The sequence below is a fragment of the Sipha flava genome, unplaced genomic scaffold (genome assembly GCF_003268045.1).
Source record: "Sipha flava isolate LNK unplaced genomic scaffold, YSA_version1 118_pilon_pilon, whole genome shotgun sequence".
Lineage (NCBI taxonomy): Eukaryota > Metazoa > Arthropoda > Insecta > Hemiptera > Aphididae > Sipha > Sipha flava.
In genome coordinates this window covers 1,168,405-1,191,043 of record NW_020271743.1, presented here as the reverse complement: position 1 = coordinate 1,191,043, position 22,639 = coordinate 1,168,405, and the positions used below count along the sequence as shown (strand labels likewise).

Genomic DNA, 22,639 nt, shown 5'->3' with positions numbered 1-22,639 from the left:
ATCTATAGATTAAATAAGCTTATATGTGTTTCGGATGATACGAAAGTAATTATAGCATGTAGACGTTTTGGAATTTGTTATATATTTCGCACTCTAATTAGAGTGCCTCTTTAGCACCAGTGTTTTTTTCTGATACCACTGATGATAGCCATTCCGGACGGTTAACTTTCACAGTAATAGTGATTAATTTTACAGAGATGTTCCGACAGTGAAGGGATGGGGTTAAAACGTCGAAATGAAAATTTGCTCTAGTTGAATAAACTTCACAGCGAAGAGAATACGGATACTTAAATGTATTACAGAAAAATTGAAAAAACTTACTTTTTCCTCGTGCACTATTGCCATATAACGTCTATGCTGTTCGGGCGTGACGTCAAATGCTTTTTGCGCATAAACGTACAGTTGGTCACGATGCGCACTGAGTTCTGTGTCGGCGCCAACTTTGTACTTAATTGTATACAAGACGTCCATGTACAAATGTTCCATCTGGTGAGAAAAAAAATGAATAATCATCAATTCGATTGTCATGTATTTTTTCGACGTTAATTCTGTTATATTCTGTTCCAGCAACTTTTATCAATTAATACATCGTATTTAATATTAAACTAACTCGTTTGGTAATTAGATCTGGATTGAATAAATAATACATATTGTATATTATATTATGTTATTATTAAATATTCTTCATTTTTTAAATAACCATTACAGTTATATCACATTTTGTGGTATTCGTGTTTCTAATATAAAAATACTATTCCAGATTGAAAGTATTATTTTCAAAATTTGTAATATTTGTACAACTCAATTAGTTGATAAGTTGATAAGGTTTAAACTTTCAAAAACGTATTGAAAAATAATTCATTTTTTCATATAGTACATGCATATTATGCAATGCTACTAAAATATAATTATAGTGGTTTAATAACCAAATAAGGTTAGGAAAACATAATATTATACTAAGTATTTATTAATGTAAATTACGACAATGTAGAATAATAATATGATAGAAAAATGTTAAGTAATTTATCACATAGTTATCGTTTTTACGTATTAGCTTCAAAATATAATAATAATAATATTTATTGTTATAAAATCAATAAATAAACAAACACCCCAAGGGGTATAAATACAGTAATAATTATTAAGTGAAAATTTATATTAATTATTTGAATTATAAATACAAGTCTTTAAAGTGGTGCAAGAATCAAAAAAAAAAAAAAAAAATCAAAATTTTTGTAAAATTTGATTGCATAACGTTGATAGGCGACACATCGGAATATTAGCAAAATAATTTGTTTTTGACTGTTGTATAGAAAAAGGAAGATTATGTCTAGAATTGAAAGAGGATACTTTAAGATCAATTGTTTGTAATAGTTCAGGACAGTCAATTCCTCCATTCAAGATTTTATAAATAAAAGTAGCATAAAAAACTAATCGTCTGGTCTTTAGTGATTTTAAATCTGCAAAGATTGCAATCACATTCATATATTGGTTTGATCTCATTGTTTTATACGCATAAAAACGGAGGAAATTTCTCTGAACCTTTTCTAATTTGATGATAAATTATAATTGATTTAGATTCCATAATACCGTGCCAAATTCAAGTAATGATCTTACTAATGAATAATATAATACTTTCAAACATAAAGGGTTATTAAAATCATGGTATGTACGTTTGATGAACCCTAACGAAGACTGGCCCCGTATATTTTATTTATATGCCCATTACAGGATAAATACATATATAAATACAATAACGAAATGTAATATTTCATACATTCTAGATTTCTTAATTATTACATTTTTTTTTTTCATACTAGTGTCTAGTATCGCAAATATATAAAAAATTTAATAAACCATGGAAATTTCATTTCCACCAGTCATTATCAGTCGGCAAGTTGATATATCAAACATTGAAATGTATACCTATCTATGAATTTATGGATTACTGTAATGATAATTATTGTAGTACAATAAATAATTCTGCACATAATTATTTCAATGAGTGGAGAACATGTTACATTAAATATTTAACATAATTTTAGTAAGTTATTTTCCCTTATTTGTCCATTGATATTTAGATATATAATAATTTAATATTGATAGGATTTCAAGAAGTGAAAGCAGTTGAGGGGTTGATCCAATTACAACCCTCCACCATAGATAACCGATACTATATAATGTATATGAAAAATTATTATAACTATTATCGTAACTATTATTTGAAGTCTTAAAAAAAAGGAATGGTCTTTGACGTCCAATGTTACATAGTTACATGCAATGTTACGTTACATAAAAAATGTTCAGAGTTTACTTGGAATGTTATTTTTACATGACTGTAACATTCTATTGCACGGTGGTTAGGATCTTAATCGTTCTAATAAGTTATTTTTTTGTACTCCAAAGCAACATAATAATAATAATATATATGAAAAGTTCCCTAAGACTACTAAATGTTACACAAATATTTGACATAGCGATAAGTGCTTCTATCAAGATTTTAAAAGAGATGATATTTATAATGACGTTGTGATATATTTTCGGTCTGACCGTCACATTAATCGATATAGGACGCTCAAAATTTAAATGTTGTCACCATAACTATGGTATACATTTACTATAATTATTTTTCACGTGTTGGTTGACACAATACAATTATTGTAAATTGTCATTGAAACATTATTATGATTGATTTTCTATATTATTGAAAAATTGCAACAGAATCGAACTAGCCATGTTTTGAATTGTTGGGCTATAGCTACACGGATAGGTTAGTGCATTATGGAGTGAATATTTTTAGGAATGTAAAATTAGTCACTAAATCATAATCATGGTGTAATCATGATGAGAATTGTTCTTTTAAGAAATATACTAGATGTAAATCAGTGTCGGTCTGGTTCATGAATGGAACTCCAGCAAAAAATTTACAATGAGCTCCTAAAAAACATAATAATTGGAGTATGATTCAATAACTATAAACTAAAAATGTTTTTTCTTGCTATGTTCTAATTCTACTACAAATTTCAAGTTATTTTTGTATTTACGTTTTTCCTTTTCGAATAATCATTGTTTGCCTGAATGTGATCGTTAGCAACACATATTATCTCAATTTTTCTAAGTACACATACTCCTATTTATATGTTTGTAAGATTTTGATCAAAATAACAAAAATGTATAAAGTATTGGGCTTATAAATATTTCTATTATATCACATTAACAATAATATAATTTTAATTTAATTCAGGAAAAAATTTATAAAAATTGTTGTATAAAATTATAAAACTAAAATCTTTTATTTAAACTTGGTTGTGTTGGTTCTTTATTTTTAGAAATATTTGGATATCCGGATCTGCCAGAACGTCACTGATGTTAATTATAAGTTTAAAAAACAAAATTTTAGAAGATTTTTATGTTTTTCTATTCTCCAGTTATCAGTATATATAGTTACGATTGTTAATATCAAAGGTGTTTAATGTAATTATATCAACTAATATTATAAAATAGGTACTGTAATATTAATAAATTATTTGTATATAAGCTATTTGACTTATTCAGGTTTTTAAACATAAGTATTATATTATGTAACTAACATAATTATAAACGATGATATATAAGTACAGTTAATATATTATTGATTTACATTTTCAGTAATTATTTTTACATCGTAATTAAATTTGTTTATGTAAATAAAAATAATCAACAAAATAAATATAACTCTAGTATTTATTCAGTCACAGAAGTTTATTTAATATTTTTTTATTTTTTTTTGAGTCATTGACTAAAAAAATGTAACTATACTGTGTTGGCTTGCTCATTTTGAGTATGTTATTAAAATAAGTCTGAATCTTAAATAAATTTTATTATATTAATATATTATTTAACTAGTAAATTTGTTTAACTATTAATTTTTATATTAATATAATGGTGTGCTTCATTATCTGATATATACGATTATTTTGTAATTGTTTTAAACGTGTAAGTTATTTGAATTACAAAGATTCAATAGATATACGAAATAAAAAATAAAAAGATAAAAAAATTAATATCAATATCAACAATAATAAACATAGGTGATATTTCAGTTAATTGTTTTTAAAAATAACCATTAGAAACGCAAAGTTCTCTTCACTTTGTTGTGTAAGAGGAATTATGAAAATATTCAGGCTAAGTGCTTCTGCTGTTCTTCAATATTACATTTTATATGCATATTTACATTTGTGGAAATAATTATTATGATTATGTTAGGTTACGTAAGGTCCAACTCAAATAATAATCTAATTACATACTTTCCCTTCGCTACCCTCTTCATTACACTGTATACATATACTCGTATATATATATATGTGTGTGTGTGTGTGTATGTTTTTAAAATTAATTTTCAAATTAAATATTTCATATTGTGTTTTCATCGGACCGTAGAACGTTTGTTTCGAGAAGCGTGAATAATTCGCGTGTGGTAATACTGGTAATTATAATAGTCCACTGTCAATGGTCATAAACGCGTCCGCGGGAAAGATTAAACAGGGCTAGGGACGACCGGGGTTTCGGTTTGCGAGTCGAGATTTAATTTGCACTCCGTTCGGTCGTAGTATTTATTGTTAATTGTATAACGTTGGACGATTCACATTGTCGACGGTGAGATATTAGGTTAACGTATGATATTCATAACAGAATACATTGATGTTTCTCATTAACTTATGAGGTCATATGAAAAAATTTTCTTCGTTATAAGTTTTCTTGTAAACATCATTTTTTTTATTATTACCTGTGCAAACTGGTCGTTAAAAATATATTGCACGTAATTATATAAAAATATGTTTATATATATGATACATGTTTGAGTCGAATATATCATGTTCTTATTTGCATACGGTTCATGTACTAACTAAATTTTAATAATATTAGTAATACGTATAACTTAAACTACTATATGATAATGTATAGATATATTTAGTAGGTTTAACGAAATGTGTATAATAATATTAAAGCAGTCCTAATAGTTAGGAGCCATGAATACTATTCCTGATTAATTAGTATGATACACATATATAGGATTTCAACATTCAATAAAATATATTTATTAAAGTTTCATACAACTTTTCATTTTGATGGAAATAAAATTGTATTTTAAACTATATAAATAAGTTTAATAAGCACGTTTATTCGTTCAATTATAAATTATATAATGATTCATATAAATTTTTTTTTTAAAAAAAAGGCTTCAGAACTTATTAATTACATACATTTCTTAAGCTATATTTATCGAATGTTTTATAATTTAATGTTAATTTGATGTATTTATATTTTGTAAATGGAGGCATTATTATAGAAATACAGAAAATCGATGTATGATTTCTTATAAAATGCAATTATTAAGTTTATTAAATAGTATAATTTATTAATATTTTTATTAGTATATTGTCAATATAACTAATATATTATAATCAAAGAAAAATCCAATCTTATTTTAAAGCACAGTAATTTTTATTTTATTTTAGTAGATAACAATACATTATAAAGTGAAAGTTTTATAAAGCAAAACATAATAACTTATTATTAGTAATGTATCAATAATTATTCTTCATAACATTTTTTGGAAAGAACAAAAGTTTATTTCTTTATGTGTTTGAAATATTTCAAAGTAAAAATTTCATGAGAAGTATTCCCTACTCATAATTCTAATTCTATACATAGAACAAAATCATTCGATTTTCTTCTAAGTTCGATATCGTCCCAAATAATATATTTTCTCGAAAATTGGTTGACGTAATAATGTAATCATTAAATATCAAGTATTCTTATTGGACGCAAATCGTTTGTTGAGGATTTTAGTATATTTAGTTTTGAGAAAAAATAAATAAATGTTCTGTGACTCTTAAAGGTATCTAGGTATTTGATTATTTTTAGTCAAGGTTGTTAAGCTACATATTATTGGTTTTATGTAATTATCATTCGAACATGATTGTATATATTTTACACGTTTTCAATAATAATAGTTACACATTTAGTCTCACGGTGAAATAGTTTCTAATGGTGTAATTTAAAAATATAAAGCCACCTCAGATTAAAATATGCCAGTATTTTATTTAAACAATTTAATGTATGAATTTAAAGTATTGCCTTGATTTGATCATGAATTCAAGAGTGATTTTGTATTTAACTTGTTACTTTTATCTTATTACTACTTTCTGAATGTCTTTTATATCAGTACTTCTTAAACTTTGTTTTGTCATGATACCCTCTAAATTTAATGTAAAATTGCATAGCTCCCTTAATCAAAATTGTTGATTAGGTCTTCTTATATATAAATATAACATATATAACATGTACTAATTAATATAGATTAACTTTTAATATGCATAGTAAATTAATGTTTTTTTATATAGTTTTGAGAAAACTTTATTATATTATTAAACTTTATACATGTACGAATATGAGTACAAAAAAATTAAGGCTTAAAAAAATTATTTCATTGCCCTCGAGTAATAATCATGGCCCCTTAGGAGGCCCGGCTCCCAGTTTGAAAAGCACTATTTTACAATTAGGAGTTTTAAATCATTTCTGAGTTTAGTTTGTGTTCAGAATTAAGCTATTATTTGCTAAACCAATGCTCGTAAGAAACTAAAAAACTAATTTTCCATCGCTTTGAATTTGAAAAGTTATAAAACTTACTAAAATAAAACTACTAAAATTACATTGAAGTACTCGTAGAACCCAATGATTTATTATTTCTGTTAAATGTCAGTCTTAGAGTTGAGTTTGTCTGAATGCTATTAAACATAAATTTACACTTTTATCGTTTTTAATTACTTGTAAGTCTGTGCTGAATATAATTTCGGAAGTTTTACATATCAAAAATGTTATATTTTGTTTTAAATTTATTAGATTCAAGCAAATTTTTAAAATAAAACAATACGAAATATAAGGTTTTCTCAAAGTTAATTGTTTACACGGCATTGGTTTTCAAATATGAAAATAAATTACTTCTTACCAATGTAAGCAATATAAATATTATTGTTCATATTCAAAATAATGTGTAGTAAAGCGTGCACAACTTCAATGTAAATGCAATTAACAACTCACATTTTATAAACTTTATTCATATAAAAGAATATTTAAAATATTTATACAAAAAATAGATCATGTGTAATATAAAAAAAATGTATACATTGAAATTGAACTATTTAATAAATATATATATATGTGTGTGTGTGTGTGTGTGTTTATGATATTCATATAAAATAAACTAATAGCGCTACTTTAATAAAGCATATTATACTGTAATAGTTCTTTTATAATAATATTCGGAACAATTTAATTAACAATCATTGAGTTCTGATATTTTCATTAAATAAACAAATAAATCACTTCGTTTTTATTAATTCATAACTAATATAAAATACATGTCATTATTACAATTGAACACCATCGAACACATGCATTAATTCAAGTAGGCAATCATTATTTAAACTTGATGGTTGAAAAGATCTAGTTGTACAAGGTGTACAGAAATTAAATTTGAAATCGGGGTAATATAATTTACTATGAAAAAGGTTTCCAAAGAAACGTACATAATATTGGCTAGTATAATATTTCAGAAATAAAAATGTCCATTTATATAAATTAAACCTGTAAATTTTTCTGTCAAAACAATCATAGCGTTTTGATACATATTGGATGTAGTATTATGATAGTACTTTCAGTATATTATAATTATTAAAGTTTACTAAATAAAAATTATTATATAACATTAAGCAAGGTAATACTGATATCATATAACAGATCTACTGAAGCACATTGGTTTAATATTCCATATGTTTTACTCGGTATTCGACATAAATGGAGGGTCGTTTTTATTCAAATTTAACAACACGGAAACACTTTTTTTTTTATATTTTAATATAGGATACTATAATTTGTAAGTATATCTTTAATAAACACGAGAGATAGTTGAAACATAAAAGTAATGTGAAAAATTTAAGTAAAAAAAAGAAAAATTAAATATATAAAATAAAATAAATGTAATTACGAGTATATTATTTTGTGACATGGATGAAACTTAATTTCGAGGTAACGGGTAAGTTCATCACATTTAATCTTTTTTAATCGTTTAAAAACGAACGAGCATTACATAGAATTTAAATAAACAACAGTAAACAAAGATTGCTCCTCTGCAGACCCAAATTAAATCTGTGAAAACTTCTATAAACATAAAACCGCTATAAATCGTTCATCTCTTACAATTGTGCACAAAAATAAAAATAAAGTATGTTACGCAAACATTTATATATATTGGTAGTTTATGCTTTTTTTTTGGCAAAAATACATCCAGCGAAACATTTACTGGGAACCCGCGTGATTTAATATTTTCGAGTTGATACGAGTTGAGATGCTCGTTCGCTGGAAATTATTACGCGTTGAGCGTAGAAACGACAAACTGTGGGAATGGTGACGGGAAAAAAGAAACAATCGACACTACACTAATGTGTCTGTAAGAAGCGTAAATACTGAATATTTTGAACGTGAAAATTTGACAGAAAGTACTTTTATCTAATAATATTGGGTTTCCAGAAGGTCATGGGTTGTGTATTTTTATCGAATTAACCGCGGCGTAGGTTTATGCCTATTCTATCTATTATGATTTAAACGGGAGACAATGATAAAAAAAAAAAAAAAATGTTATAGTTTTTAAAATCCGAAACATGTTTATTGTTACGTGATGTCGAAATCGATGGGTATTTTAAATTATTATCGCAGCACATCGGATTATTACATGGTTCGTTTGTAGGTTAGTATGTTCCCATGCATCGAACACGACCACGCCAAAGTGCTTTTCCTTGTGAAATCTACGCGGGAGACGACTTTGCGGCCGGAAAAAGAAACTTTTTAATGCCAGTATATCATTAGAAATGGAAATGTAACAGAATAGAAAAAAAAAAATCAAAGCACACACAGTATTATTTTTCAGTAATTATTTTCTCAATCGGTTTTTCCGGTCTTGTTCAAAACACTCCGATGGAGTTTATCCGGGTCAAATATAAATATTAGTACAAACGGATACACTTTTAAGTTACCACGTGGTGTGGTATTAAATTTTAACGTACAGAGGAACGTAGAAAGAGGGGAAAAAAAACTATAACCCAGACGAACGGAATGCTCTTGCTCTGAAGAAAAACGAACGGACTATGCAGCAAAATGAATTACAGAAAATGTATAGCGATTGATTCGTCGATAATGCGTTTGTTATCAAGCACGACGCACGGAATGTACAGGCTAGCGTGAACGTGTTTGGCGTAAGGGCTAAAAAGACACAGGAAAAAATGAAAATAAAATAATGAATCAAGTTTTCGATGGATGAGCGGGAAACGTTGCGTGGGTGTGTCGGAACATTACTCCAACCGCTCTAGGATGCAGGATGAATCCCGTTGGATTTGGAGGAAGACAGTGGTCTTGCGATAGACCCGTCTCGAGGGTTAAGCGACATAGGCCCTAGTCTAGGGTGGTATTTATCATTTTTATACTGAAGATAATTTTTAAAAAAAGGATTACAATTTCTAGTACCTACTCGTATCAAACTATGTGGAAAAAATAAGATCATAAATTTTTTTTGTTTTATTTAAACCAGTAATGGTTTACTTGTTTACAAATATATTGATTAGATCGATTCAATATTATTTTAATAAATAAAATGAACTCAGAATTAAGTCTATTTTCATATTGTTTATGCTTATGCGGATCTAGAAATGAACAATAGTAGGGGCTAGTATAGTGAGTTACTTTCATAATTTGTTGCACATTTCGATTTGTATGAAATCTTTTTTACGTCTAATTTTTTAATAATTTTAAGTACCGAAGTCCATATGGTTCTATCTAATGAACAATGGGGGGGGACTTAAGCTTAGATCCTCGTATCTGCGCCTGGTTTGGAATTAAGAGTAATGTTTTTATGTTTAAAAAAAAATGAAAATCAAAAAGTAATCGAAATATCACCGAAAACACTTCAAGCCAAAATTATACGATAAAATATCCATAACCGACTCGTACTTAAATTCTCCGAACGCTTCAATAATTATACTTATAATACGCTCGTATTTTTTTTCCGTAAATCACGAATTTGACTGGGAAGTTTTTATATTCAAAATCGCTTAAAAAATACTTCGAGCACTTTCAATTCAAAACAGTCATTTCGCGTTGAACATGTTAGAAAATTGGTTGGACAGCAATCGGATTTTGGGGATTGAGACGCGCGTGCAATAGTCAGTCGGTTCACGTTCGTTTAACGATGTCTGTTCTCGCTTGTACAGAAATAAGCGATCAGTTTGAAATTACAACACAATCGATAAGGGCTGACAGTGGAATGGAAGCTGTCCGAATCCATTCGTAAAGTAACCGAAGCAGCGTAAAGTGGAAGGCGATCCCGTTCGGCCCGTCGTGCTTTTGCCGCTCACGTCCTCCTTGCCAAGAGACTTGTGCGCGTACTCATAACTACGTACAGGGCTGTGGAGAGAGAAACCCTGGCCCTAGGGTGTTTCTTAATTTTTTCTGCAGTGTTCATTAAATTCTTATCATTAATTGTGTTTAGTTTTAAATAATATGTAGTCCTTAATTTCCGGGGCCAGGGGGAATCATCCCTCCCTCACTCTTTGTCAGGACTGACCGTGTATCTTCCCTACAATCAACGCTCATTACTCATTGCGGCCACTCGTCTTTCGATTCGTTTTGGGTGGCGCTATACTCGGTGTTCGAGTCTGGACCTGAGTGACCGGACCACATTTTCGGGTAGGTTCGGTGATGCTGTGATGGATTAGTATACGAGTGATAATCGAATTGGTCCGATTAACAATGAATTATAACGTTGTTCGTTTAATAATTACTATCCATGACAATTTAGTAACTAAATTCTACCGTGAATGCGAAAGTAGCTTAACTTTTTTTGCGAGGGGTGTGAAGTAAGACTGACAGCACGCGGTGAAGAGTTTTTTTTTTGTAAGTTCAATGCTAATGTTTCTGTTGCTGCGTCCCCGAACGAACGTTTCGATAAATTAAATTTTGACTAGTGCGTTCATACAAGCAGCTTATGGACAGTTGCAGCTTTTTTCAAATTGTTTAAAACTGGATGATCAAAAAGTTTCTTGCAGTGTACTACTCCGTGATAATTATTCAGCATTACACGTTTTCACATATAAAAATTCGTAGAAAACTATTCCATTAATTTTTCGATAAGAAAGGTTAAATTTAGTTTTTAATAACAAACGAGGAAAGTGATCGGGATGGAAATTAGACGAAAAAAATTATTTAAGCAAAAATATTGTATAGTAGCTACTGTAAAAGAATAAAATATTTTCAGAAATAAAATTAGTCAACTTAATCGAGATATTAGCCGTCGAAAATATCGTTATGTATTACAATACGAAAAACAATAACCAAATATTCAAAAACATACCTCTTTGGGTTGAATGTTGGAGACAGGTGGTGGTTTCACCCCGACGCTGTGCTCTGGCGGCGGGCATTCATCTTGCCGACTGTCTTTGATCATTTGCAATCGTCTTTGATCCAATTTCCATTGTAAACTGCTATACTTTTCGAAAAACGAACCATCCGTTTCGTGCACTCTATGGAAAAATTAAAGAAAATAAATTATTAGACATAGGAAAGTTCTTAAAAAATATTCAGTGTTTCGTGTATATTTTTTGTACACTTAAAATATATAAAGCTAACGGAACTTGATCTCAAAATATTGTATAAGTTATATTGTGTTGAGCTATTACTTGAAGATTAATTAGTTAGAGATTTTTTAGAGATTTTTTATAACGTATACGATTATCTCTGCCCAGATAAATGTACTTTAGTACTAATTTACATTATAATTCTGTCGTTTTTATTTTAACATGAGGTAATTATATATTATGTATGTGTGCGTTATATACAATCATCTTTTTTTTCCATTACGTTACATTTCGTCGTATCGATCGATATCTTTCGGGATGCTATTTATTCCGCTATAATTAAAATTGTTTTTTATTTTGTTTTTATTATTCTTCAAAAGACAAACAAAAAACTTCATCACTTCTTGATCAGAAATTCTTTTACAAAAATTATCAAAACCGTGCGAAGCTATAATTAAAAAAAAAAAAAAACCATTATATTCGTTCAAAGCAATGCACAGAAGTACAGCGACTTTGAATTTTATACGATTCTGTCTACGATGTTTTAGAGGTTTCTTTATTTGAAAATAAGTAACTGACAGCGGTTTTGGTACCACTTAAGTTAGATATTTATATAATTTTACAGTGGATATTGGCAAGCAACGGAATGGGTCTTTGTAATGTTACAACATGAGAGTCACTTCGGCGCCATCGCAAAAAAAAGAGTTTCTAAAATAATGTTTTCGACGTTTTTGTATTAAAAAGTTAAAAGTTAACTATCGTTATCTGCATGTTTTATGTTAAAAACGAACATGCCGAGGAAGTCTTTTCGCGTTATATTCTTTGCTCTACAAATAATAAATGATAATATGCATTGTTAATATTTTTTTTTTATCTGAAACAACATATTTTTCTGATAATGTCTTTACATAAAAATCGATGTATCATATATTTATTTCACAATCTAGACTCTAGATGTTCGACGAATTTTGTGGAATGGCACGGTGGGTACCGCACAAAAAGTTAGTGAACTACTCTATTTAATACGATGCATGAAACACCGTAAATATATATACCAATGGATTTGTAATAACACAAACGCGAAATTAATAAAAATGAAAATAAATAAAAAATATTTGTTGTAATCACTCGTCGTTGTTTCATTTTTTCCTCTTTAATTTCAAACCTGACAATATTTTGAATTCCATGTCAACATCAGTGTCATGATATTACGCAATTTATCAATTATGATTATGCTCAATTTTAACTGGAAAAAAAAAAAAAGAAAAAAGAAGAAACAATATACTACACTCTTATTCAACAAAATGTTCTTGTCACAACTTTTTCGAGCGCATCTTGAAAACCAATGCCCTGTAGTTTAACCGAAAGGCTCAAATTTGTCGAGTTATATTATATTCAAATAATAATAATAATAATAATAATAAAATGACAGCTTAACCTAAACTGAATTCTTGTTGAAAAATGTGGAACCTCGTCGAATAGGAAAAATATTACAATATTGAATTACGTTTTACATTCTATTAAATTTATCAGTGAATATTCAGTCGTTTTTAGATATTAGAATTTGATTTAATGACATACTATACTACTGAACAACAGTATCGACATTTTGAGCAATATATTACAATAATTCTGTGCAAAAAAAAAAAAAAATAAATAAAAATTATGATAACAGAAACGGAAACAAAACGACAATATGTATAATCCATATTATGAATTTTTCAGAAACTGATTGAAGTATTATTAATTTCTAAGATTTTTTAAAGGAGATTTTTTTCTGAAGAAAAAAAAAATAGAATTTGACTCCATGAGAAAAATCCGAGTATTTTTATTGCTTAATTCTGATTTGTATAAAAAACATGATTAAGTATTTTTTGATAATGAACTATTAACTATTAAAGTGTTTAAAGCAGCAGAGTAATGGAAGATTTTTTTTATATTTTTCGGTTTTAAAAATGTGTTTTGTATAGTTCTGTGGATTTTAAAAATAAACCAGTTTTCAAAATAATCAAATTTATTAGATTAAGTAAATTATACTCTAGGCTAAAATAAGTATTTAAACTACCTAAATTAATTGTAAATGTTCCAAGTTCAACACCATCGGCGAAATGAAAATTTTCTGCTTTAAAAATGATAAAATGTAGGTCTACTCAAAATCAAGATAGACTATCTACTCTCGGAATATTATCCATTGAATAAAAAAAAATATTACAGAACTTAAAAATTTTCACTGAATTTTACGATAAAGTGATGAAAATGTTTGTTGCAAAAGCAAGAAGAATTGAATTTATATACGATTACTTTAATGTACTAATTTTAACTAACTCTCTGTTAAAATGATTATAGTATTAAATTAAAGTCTTAAAATATATACGAATAAATAAATAAATAAAATAAATACGAAAATGTGCACTATAAAATATCACAATTAAATCATACCTATGATGCATTACGACAAATGAGCATACTCGGGATTCAACTTTCGCCACTGGATGTATAACGATAATGTTGCAGTGCAACTCGTCGAATTCTCTACTAATCCCTTCACCTCGTTTACTGTGGTGGTAATTAACATAGTCGGCGCATGGACTGAATTCGTAATCGATAATTGAAGAATGTACATATTTCAGTAATTGTTTACTGTCGCGTAGTGTACAGTGGTGAAAATAATTCACACCATACGTATACTGATGCAAATTATACTCGTATTGGACGATTAATTTTTTCACGTAAAATCATATACCATCTATACTAGTTTCTACGTAAAATGTTCATATGTTACGATCATTACACACACCCACACACATTTACATATACATATTTAATATGCACCTAATGATTCAATGTGCTCTTGTAAGTACGTTTAGTTTGCACACGAGTAATATCATTACTTAAAGATTAAAAAAGTAAAATTCAGCTTTGCAAAAGATTCTCCGGTTGCCACGTATTTACTTTAAACTCTTAACTTAACAAAATACTTTCGTGATCTAATCTTGTGATCGCTAATCTTCGAAAGTCACCAGTATTAATGTGTCATAGCGATTTGACGTAACCATTAATTCGCGTGTATTCATTATTTCACGAAATCAATTCGTTATAAGTTGTAGCGGAATACGGTTCTAATAACGTTACCATAAAGTCTACTGAAAACATAATCCTTCGATTATATGTCGACAGCTCATTTAAAGTTAAAAAAAAAAAAAAAAGATCAATTCACCCTATACAACGTGTATAACAATATGAAAGTAATATTGGATGTGTACCGACTCTTAAAGTTAGGGTTACATGATTCGATGACGATATTATTGCACAACGCGTTCATGCATGAACAATACTTAAGGATGCGGAAGGGAAGAGTATTCGCACGACGGCGTTTGCCGCAGAACATATTTTTATTATACGGTTTGCAGATTTTTTATGGAAAAATAATGTTTAACGCGTATAAATGAATGTGTGCGCTACTCCGTCGTTCTCATGTAATGGTTGCAGAGGATCTTATCCCGTTGGGTCAAAACGTTTGTTCGTCGTACGATTACGTATAATGTTTTTTTTTTTTTTTTTTTTTTTATATAATAAACGACCGTTGGGTATAGAGTACAGAAAAAATTAATTATACATTTAAATTTAAATAAGAGTAAAAACATTAATTATAATAAATACAGAGTTTAAAATAGCATTTAAAATATACATTGAATCAGAATACTTTTTTTAAACAATTTTTTCATTTCGTGAGAAGTATGAAAAAAGAAATCAAAGCTTTCAAGTTTATTAACTAATGATGATGACATTCGGTTTAACAGACATTACGTTTAATAGTAGGAACATGGAATGTATAAGTGGATCTTAATGATAATTTTGGTACGAATCTGGGAATTTAAATAAATTAGGGATAATACCTCAGAACAGTCAATATTAGAATTTATTAATTTATGTAGCCAGTTCAAATCATTTAATTGCCTTATAAACTAGCGTTTTAATGTTAAAATCTGTTGCTAGAAATTTTAGTGTTTAATAAACTTTGTTTGTTTTATAAGCTAATATACACAAGAAACGATTTTGAATTCATTCTAATCTTTGTATTAGATAATATTGATGGTTCCAAATTTATGATCCATATTCTAGATTTTAACAAACAAGGGAAATATATAAGACACGTAAATATATGAGGTGATTAAACTACAAACAATTTCGGTTTAAAAATCCTAATATATGTTTAGCTTTATTATAAATTACATTTAAATGTTCTATAAATCAAAGATCACTGGATAATGTAATGCCTAAATCATTTACTTTATGTATAATACAATTATTTAGTTTTATATCATTTATTTGATATAATGAATTTAAGTTTTATTTATTTCTTATGAACTTTATTTGAAAGTATTTATCCGTGTTCAGATAGGGATCATTGTTTATATACCATAAATTGAATTGATTAAGATCATATTGTAATTATTGTAATTTACTAGAGCCTCCTAAAGTTAATATAGCCATGTACATTTTTAAGTCATCAGCAAATAATGAAAATTTACAATAACGAAATATATGATTAATATCGATCATAAACAGTATAAATAATAATGGCGATAAATGACCATTCTGGTAGTAGATGTTGTAGAATATAATATGGTATATATAAATATGCAGGTCACCAGTAGCTCTATGATACTATTATCATACGACCGCGATTAATTTCGATGAATTGGGCCCGTACAAGAGGACCACGCGAGAGGTTCATTTTCATGGACAGGAGGGGATATTGGTACTCAATGCTCTTGTCTATGGTTTACATATACGACTACGGTAGGGTCATTTCGGAACGAATCCCCTCTCCAGGATTCTAAGGTTATAATAATAGAACTGATAAAATTTTTTTTTAACGGAAAATGTTTAAACAATTAAAAAACGATTACACCACTTGTGTATCGGAATATAGTGTAGTATATATGTCATAAGCATATAGTCAAATCATACTGACTATAGAGTATACAATATAATCATACTATCATCTACGTCTATCACATCTAATTAGTTATTACCTGTATATATTTATGATTTCATTTTTAAAACAATAGTAATAATGAACATGAAATTAAACATAATATTTCATATACCAACGTGTTTTACATATTAATAAATAATACACTGCTTTTTTTATGTATAAAATAGTAATAAATAACTGATAGAAAATATATTTAAATTTTTAATATAATATAAAATGTTTTTTTATTATTTGCCTGGCGTGAAATAGACATTTAACTTTATTTGATTTGACTATATGCCTACGACACACACACATATATATATATATATATATATATATATATATAATATTAAGAGCCGTTTGGTCTTATGGAATCCCAAGCTAGGGTCCTGCTAAGCCCTTAAAAATCAGGCTAATCCATGTATTCCAATAAATTTAGTTAAGGCTACTGACCTAAGTCCCATGGTACGTTTCTCACCTACCCTACATAAGGATTTAAAAATAAATAATATCGCCGGACCGGTCAAAACAATTTAAAAATGATTCCATCAAAATTTAAGCATACCGTAATAATAATCTAATATCCCAATATATTTATAAATGTAATGTCTACCACCACGGAAATCAAAATGAAAATTGTATAGGGATCTTAACAAAAGGTGTATTACCAATGGATCTCTTCCTCGACGCGTTACACATTTTAAGCCTATTGCAAATTTTTTTATCGTAATAATTTGTTTACAGATTGTGAATTGGCTTTTAAATAAAAAAATTAAAATGTATTTATTATTTATGTTTTATTTTTTATTGGTCAGAACAATACTGTTGGTATTGTGCTAACTTCTTATAAATAATAGCTCATAATCACTATTGCCATTTTTTTGATTTGCAACGCACTATTTCCAATGCTACTTTTTGCTACATTTTTTTTTAAGTCGTATTACTTTTTAGAGCCTGTACTGTATAAATATGCCTACGCTCCGTAAAATATTTATGTGTTTTTTTACACATTATGACTAATTTGATCAACATAGAATGGCGCTAGCTAAAACTATATTATTAAATTCTCATAAGCACTAAAAAAAAAACTATCCAACTGAAAAATGATAATCGGTAGATGTTACCGTTAATTATAAATTATATCACAGTGTTGTACATAATTATGGTTGTAGTCATGGTAATAGGTATTCTGTTTTACCATGAATTATAAATATTATAAGGTCTAGTAAAAATTTTAAATAATTTTTTAAATTACAATATGGAATTCAAAGTAATCAAAGAATATTCGAAATTCAATCATTCAGATGTGACAATTTTCGTTTCGTTATTTGTTGATTTTTACCGAGAATATAATAGAACTTCGTTTCAATGCGTCTACTACCTTAGTCGCTGAAAATTACGTTGTAAGATGTAGTAGCGACGCTATAATAAGCATGCTACTTCCGATTACTCTATAAAAGAGTCTATATGAATTAATCATTACAGAAACGTCACGAGTTACTTAGTTTATGAGATTGAGATATTAGTGAAAACGTTAACTATTCGTGTGTTTCTATGCGTTGAGTGTAAGAACACGTGACTCGTATAGGTTTTTAATAATATCTTAATTTCATAAAATATGTGACTCGTAACGTTTCTGCAATAATCGATTCATATATATTATATATTCGTAGTCGAATCTCTGTTTCAGTGGTGAACAATATTTTTCGTTCCATGAATCCTAAACGTTTTTTATTAAGTCAGCCTATATACATAAAAATGTACGTAACTTATTTGTTTGGTATCAAATAATAAGTGATCCCAATGAAAATGATCGCGCACTGTTGATAACTTAAGGTTTCTTTAAAAAAAAAAGTACTATTTTATCGTTTAATGAAATAAAGAAAATATAAGCATAAAATGTATTGCAGAATAATTTTATGAAATTAATTCATTGAACACAAATATATTTTAATGAAAGTTTCATGGTTCCGTTAAATAATTCGAGAATTTCGTTTAATAGAGTTGTACCATACACAATAGTATATTATATATGTATGCAATACCATTGCATTGTATATTTTTTGATTTTATTACGCTGCGGATTCTCGACGTTTCGAACCCTTATAATGCGAAAGGAAATAAATTCTGCCGGAAACCATGTTCAACGTATACATGTTGGTTAATTGAAAAACTCTTATACGTTCCCTTTAAATTTCAAGCAATTGGCAACCGTCGTGTTATTACTTCTATTCATTACGTGTTGATGTAATACACTAACATGCTTGATAATGTAATCACGCAATACCGGTTAAAGTTAAAAAAATGCAGTTTATGAAGTTGTTGTACACAAGAAAAAAAAAATAGTTAAAATAATGTAACCATAGTTATCTCGCCTTCTGCGTCCTGCAGTTGGGTTATTTTTATTAAATTAAATATATCATTGCATAGGGTTTAAACAGCATGTGGTAAAAAAAAATTTTTTAGTATTTTTATAAATTCTTCGTGTGTGACTCGTTTTCGATCACAATATCCAACGAGAAATTGGAAGCACATCACTGTAGCTACGATCCGCTGTATACATGAATAATAAATATATTATTGCGTACGTGATATAAGTCTAACGACGTTTTGGCGTACAGTTGATAATGATATATTCATTTATAAATGCGATGACAGTATTTGTCGTGCTCATGCTATGGAAAACGATATTTTCTAGAAAACCAACCACTAACGATGGCCAAACGATCAGTCATTATAAATTTCCAGTCCGGATTTGTATATTATCGTGTACACATTTAAATGTTTATTTCGACATCACGAATTCGCGCTTGCCAATGAGTGTTATATTAATGCTTATACCGATGTAAATGTATTCACTTTACTTAACAAAAATATTTCTTAACATTATATCCCCGGTCACTTGAAGAAAAATAAAAGCATTCAAAATATTCAGTTATCAACTTAATCAATATATTTTTTTTGTTAGAGATTTTTAAAAGAATTTTCCTACTTCGATTTGCTATTATATGTTCGAGTTATAATGGGGTTTTGATATGTCTATAAGTTTTAAGTTTTAAAATTAAATACGGTAAGTTTATCAATACATCAATCATATAATTAATAGGAACGATTTCGACAGAAATTCGGGACTGCGGTAATTCACAAGAAATAATAATTTATGTGCATCACTCGTTTATTCATCTATATTTAAAAATATAATCTGCTATATGTATATATAAATACATATATTATTTAAATAACACTCGATTACTGACCGATCATCGATCAGTCAAAAATAACTTAGTGCTTCGTTTGAAACTTTAAAGTAATGTATACATTACTTCGCGTCGAGAACATTTATTTTCGGAAATCATATTTAAATTTTTTACGGATTTTTTAATCGGATTTTACCGATTGAGATGCATGTAAGTTGACGCAGTTTCTATAAACGAAAAATAATTATCGTTAGAATACTTCAATCTAAAAAACGTATCCACGTCTAAATGCTAATCGTTCCGATCCATTGCAGTACAAAACACTCGGGGCGAGAACAAGTAGTTCAGCTAGTATGGTACAAGCGCGCGTGTACTGACGGTTGGCTCGCAACAGGTGCGTGACGACGAAACGGAGACAATAATGGCCAATTTTGAACCGACGTAAAGATGACTATATACAGAAGATTTATTTATATTATATTATTGTATTATATTTATATATATATATATTTATACGTGTACCTACGTGTAATACAAACATATGTCTATTCATATATCGTATACGTAAAGTTTATCTGATAAATATATTGAGTTTCTGGTGCGTGTACGTATGTACGTTAACTCGTAGGTGTAATTGAGGTCTTGTAACCACAAATCCGCACAAAAACTTTATCGTCTCGAACGAAGTATCCGTTGCCCGTTCCCCTTCCCCCTTCACGGTAACTTCGTATATTATAGTCGTACACCGCACGCGATTACGTCGGGTCGTTAATACATAACAGTAGTTATATATACGGTACAGGGTGTTTCGAAGAGGTTCGAAAAACTTCCAGGCATTTATAGTTTCAATGTTAATCCGAAACGTTTGTTACACTCTGTACACCGCTAAAATACGCGTAACGGCGGTGATAATAATAATAATAACAATAACAGAAAGTTTATTGCAGGTTATACGGCCTATTGAAACTAGCATCCTCCAGCGTGCAACTTATTATAAATTTACATGCGAACGCAATATTTATGTTTAATATAACGACATGTACGGTATATATGTTGGTCAGATGTAAAAAAAATGTATGTGTTTGAATGCTTATAAATGTACACAAATATATGTGTATGTGTGTGTGTGTGTGTGTGTGTAACGGGAATATAGCACACAATACGATTTTAAAATAATATTATTTTTTTTTTTTTTTTTAAACCAATGATATTAATATCATTATATGTAAACATGCTCTCACGAATTTACACGCAGACGTGGGATCAATAGCCGTGTTTACTTATTGGCAATATATAAGAACCTGCACCGTTTTTGACATTTTGAGAGATAGCAATGTTTAAAAGGATAATATTACGGTTTTGACTTTTAGGCACTTAAAATAATTTTTCTACTATAAATTGAATGTTTGGACGTGTTTGATCCATAGCAAGATTTCTATTTTTAGTTTGTATGAAGCTATTGTGACACTTTCAACACTCGGCAAAATATTTTGCGGATGACCGTTTCACAGATCTATAGAAATACCATACTAAAAATAAAATAATATTAAATATGAAATATGATTGATATCATTATAATGAATTATATTTATACAGTATAATACAATCGAAATCGTGATGATTCGAAAAATTTGACGACTCAACTTTGAAATTGAACCTTGAAATTCTCATAACACTCAACGTATTATTAGTAGTTTTATTAACTTGAATATAAATTTTTTTTGTAAAGCTAAACCAAAGAGTACTGTATTTGAATGATTTTGTATACGCGTTTCGTTTCGTTACGTCTCGACTGTATAATAGAGATAACATAAAAGTACATAGAAATTGATTATTAGCGCATGTACAATAACTTCAGTAGATACTGGTTATTGGGTAATTTGTGCTCGCCTATCGTTATAAGGTTATCGTGGATATTTTTTCGTTTTTTTTAACATGTTTCAAAAACAAAAACTAAATTCACAATAACCAACATGTTTCACGTGATATGATTGATCGAAAATAATGACTGGAAATAAAACGACATCGAGAGACAATTAAATACTCCATCAAATACATTGTCATCAACGTTTTTTTTTTTTTTTTTTATAAAAAAGATGAATATTTACAATAAAAATAAAAGAGAATAAAGAAGACAATGATTAGAAGAGTTTGTTAATTCGCAACCATAACATAAACAATTAATTATCAATTGTTTCTCTACCTTAAACAGTAAATAATATTTATAATACCACTTATTTTTTTTTTTTTATATGATATTTATGCATACATTTGCCATAATGTTTTAATCCTATATTTCTCAAAATGCAGTCATATTATATATGATAATATTAGAACAATTTGAATATAATATTACATTGTGTAGCTTGAAGTTTCTACTTAATTTTGAAGCACTCAAATATATTATCAAATATTATCTCAAATATATTTAATCCCCCGTCAACGTCGAGCTATCGCTACTCGACCGTGTATTTTAATATACATTCTATATTTTAGTAATCCGGAGTGGCGATTTTTCACAGACTTATGAACAATGAGCGCACGCCCACGAATGCGATCGACGCCGATCGTTATGAAGTGTAGCGGTGGTATAAGCTACTAAACGTTGTAATTATTGTACGCGTATTACACAGGTAGCTTAAACAGGATGCCGTGTGAGGTCCCACCGAAATTCTATTACGAGTATAGGAAACGAGCACGTGCGTTACTTATTAATAAATATGTGTATAATACATTATATACTATACATATTTCGTCATCGTTAAGACCGTCGGACGTGGAAAACGCAACGT

At 28.5% G+C, this 22,639-nt stretch overlaps 1 protein-coding gene across 4 annotated transcripts in view; it reads right to left on the bottom strand.

Moving 5' to 3' along the window:
• Nucleotides 1–22,639, bottom strand: part of LOC112693812 (BAI1-associated protein 3) — a 219,213-nt gene that overhangs the window by 71,167 nt on the left and 125,407 nt on the right. For all 4 annotated transcript variants that reach the window (XM_025569040.1, XM_025569043.1, XM_025569044.1 and 1 more), the window contains 2 exons: nucleotides 11,444–11,612; nucleotides 322–486 (listed from right to left, as the gene is read on the bottom strand). In XM_025569040.1, coding sequence (XP_025424825.1) covers nucleotides 322–486; nucleotides 11,444–11,612 — 334 coding nt within the window. The remainder of the gene's footprint in view (nucleotides 1–321; nucleotides 487–11,443; nucleotides 11,613–22,639) is intronic.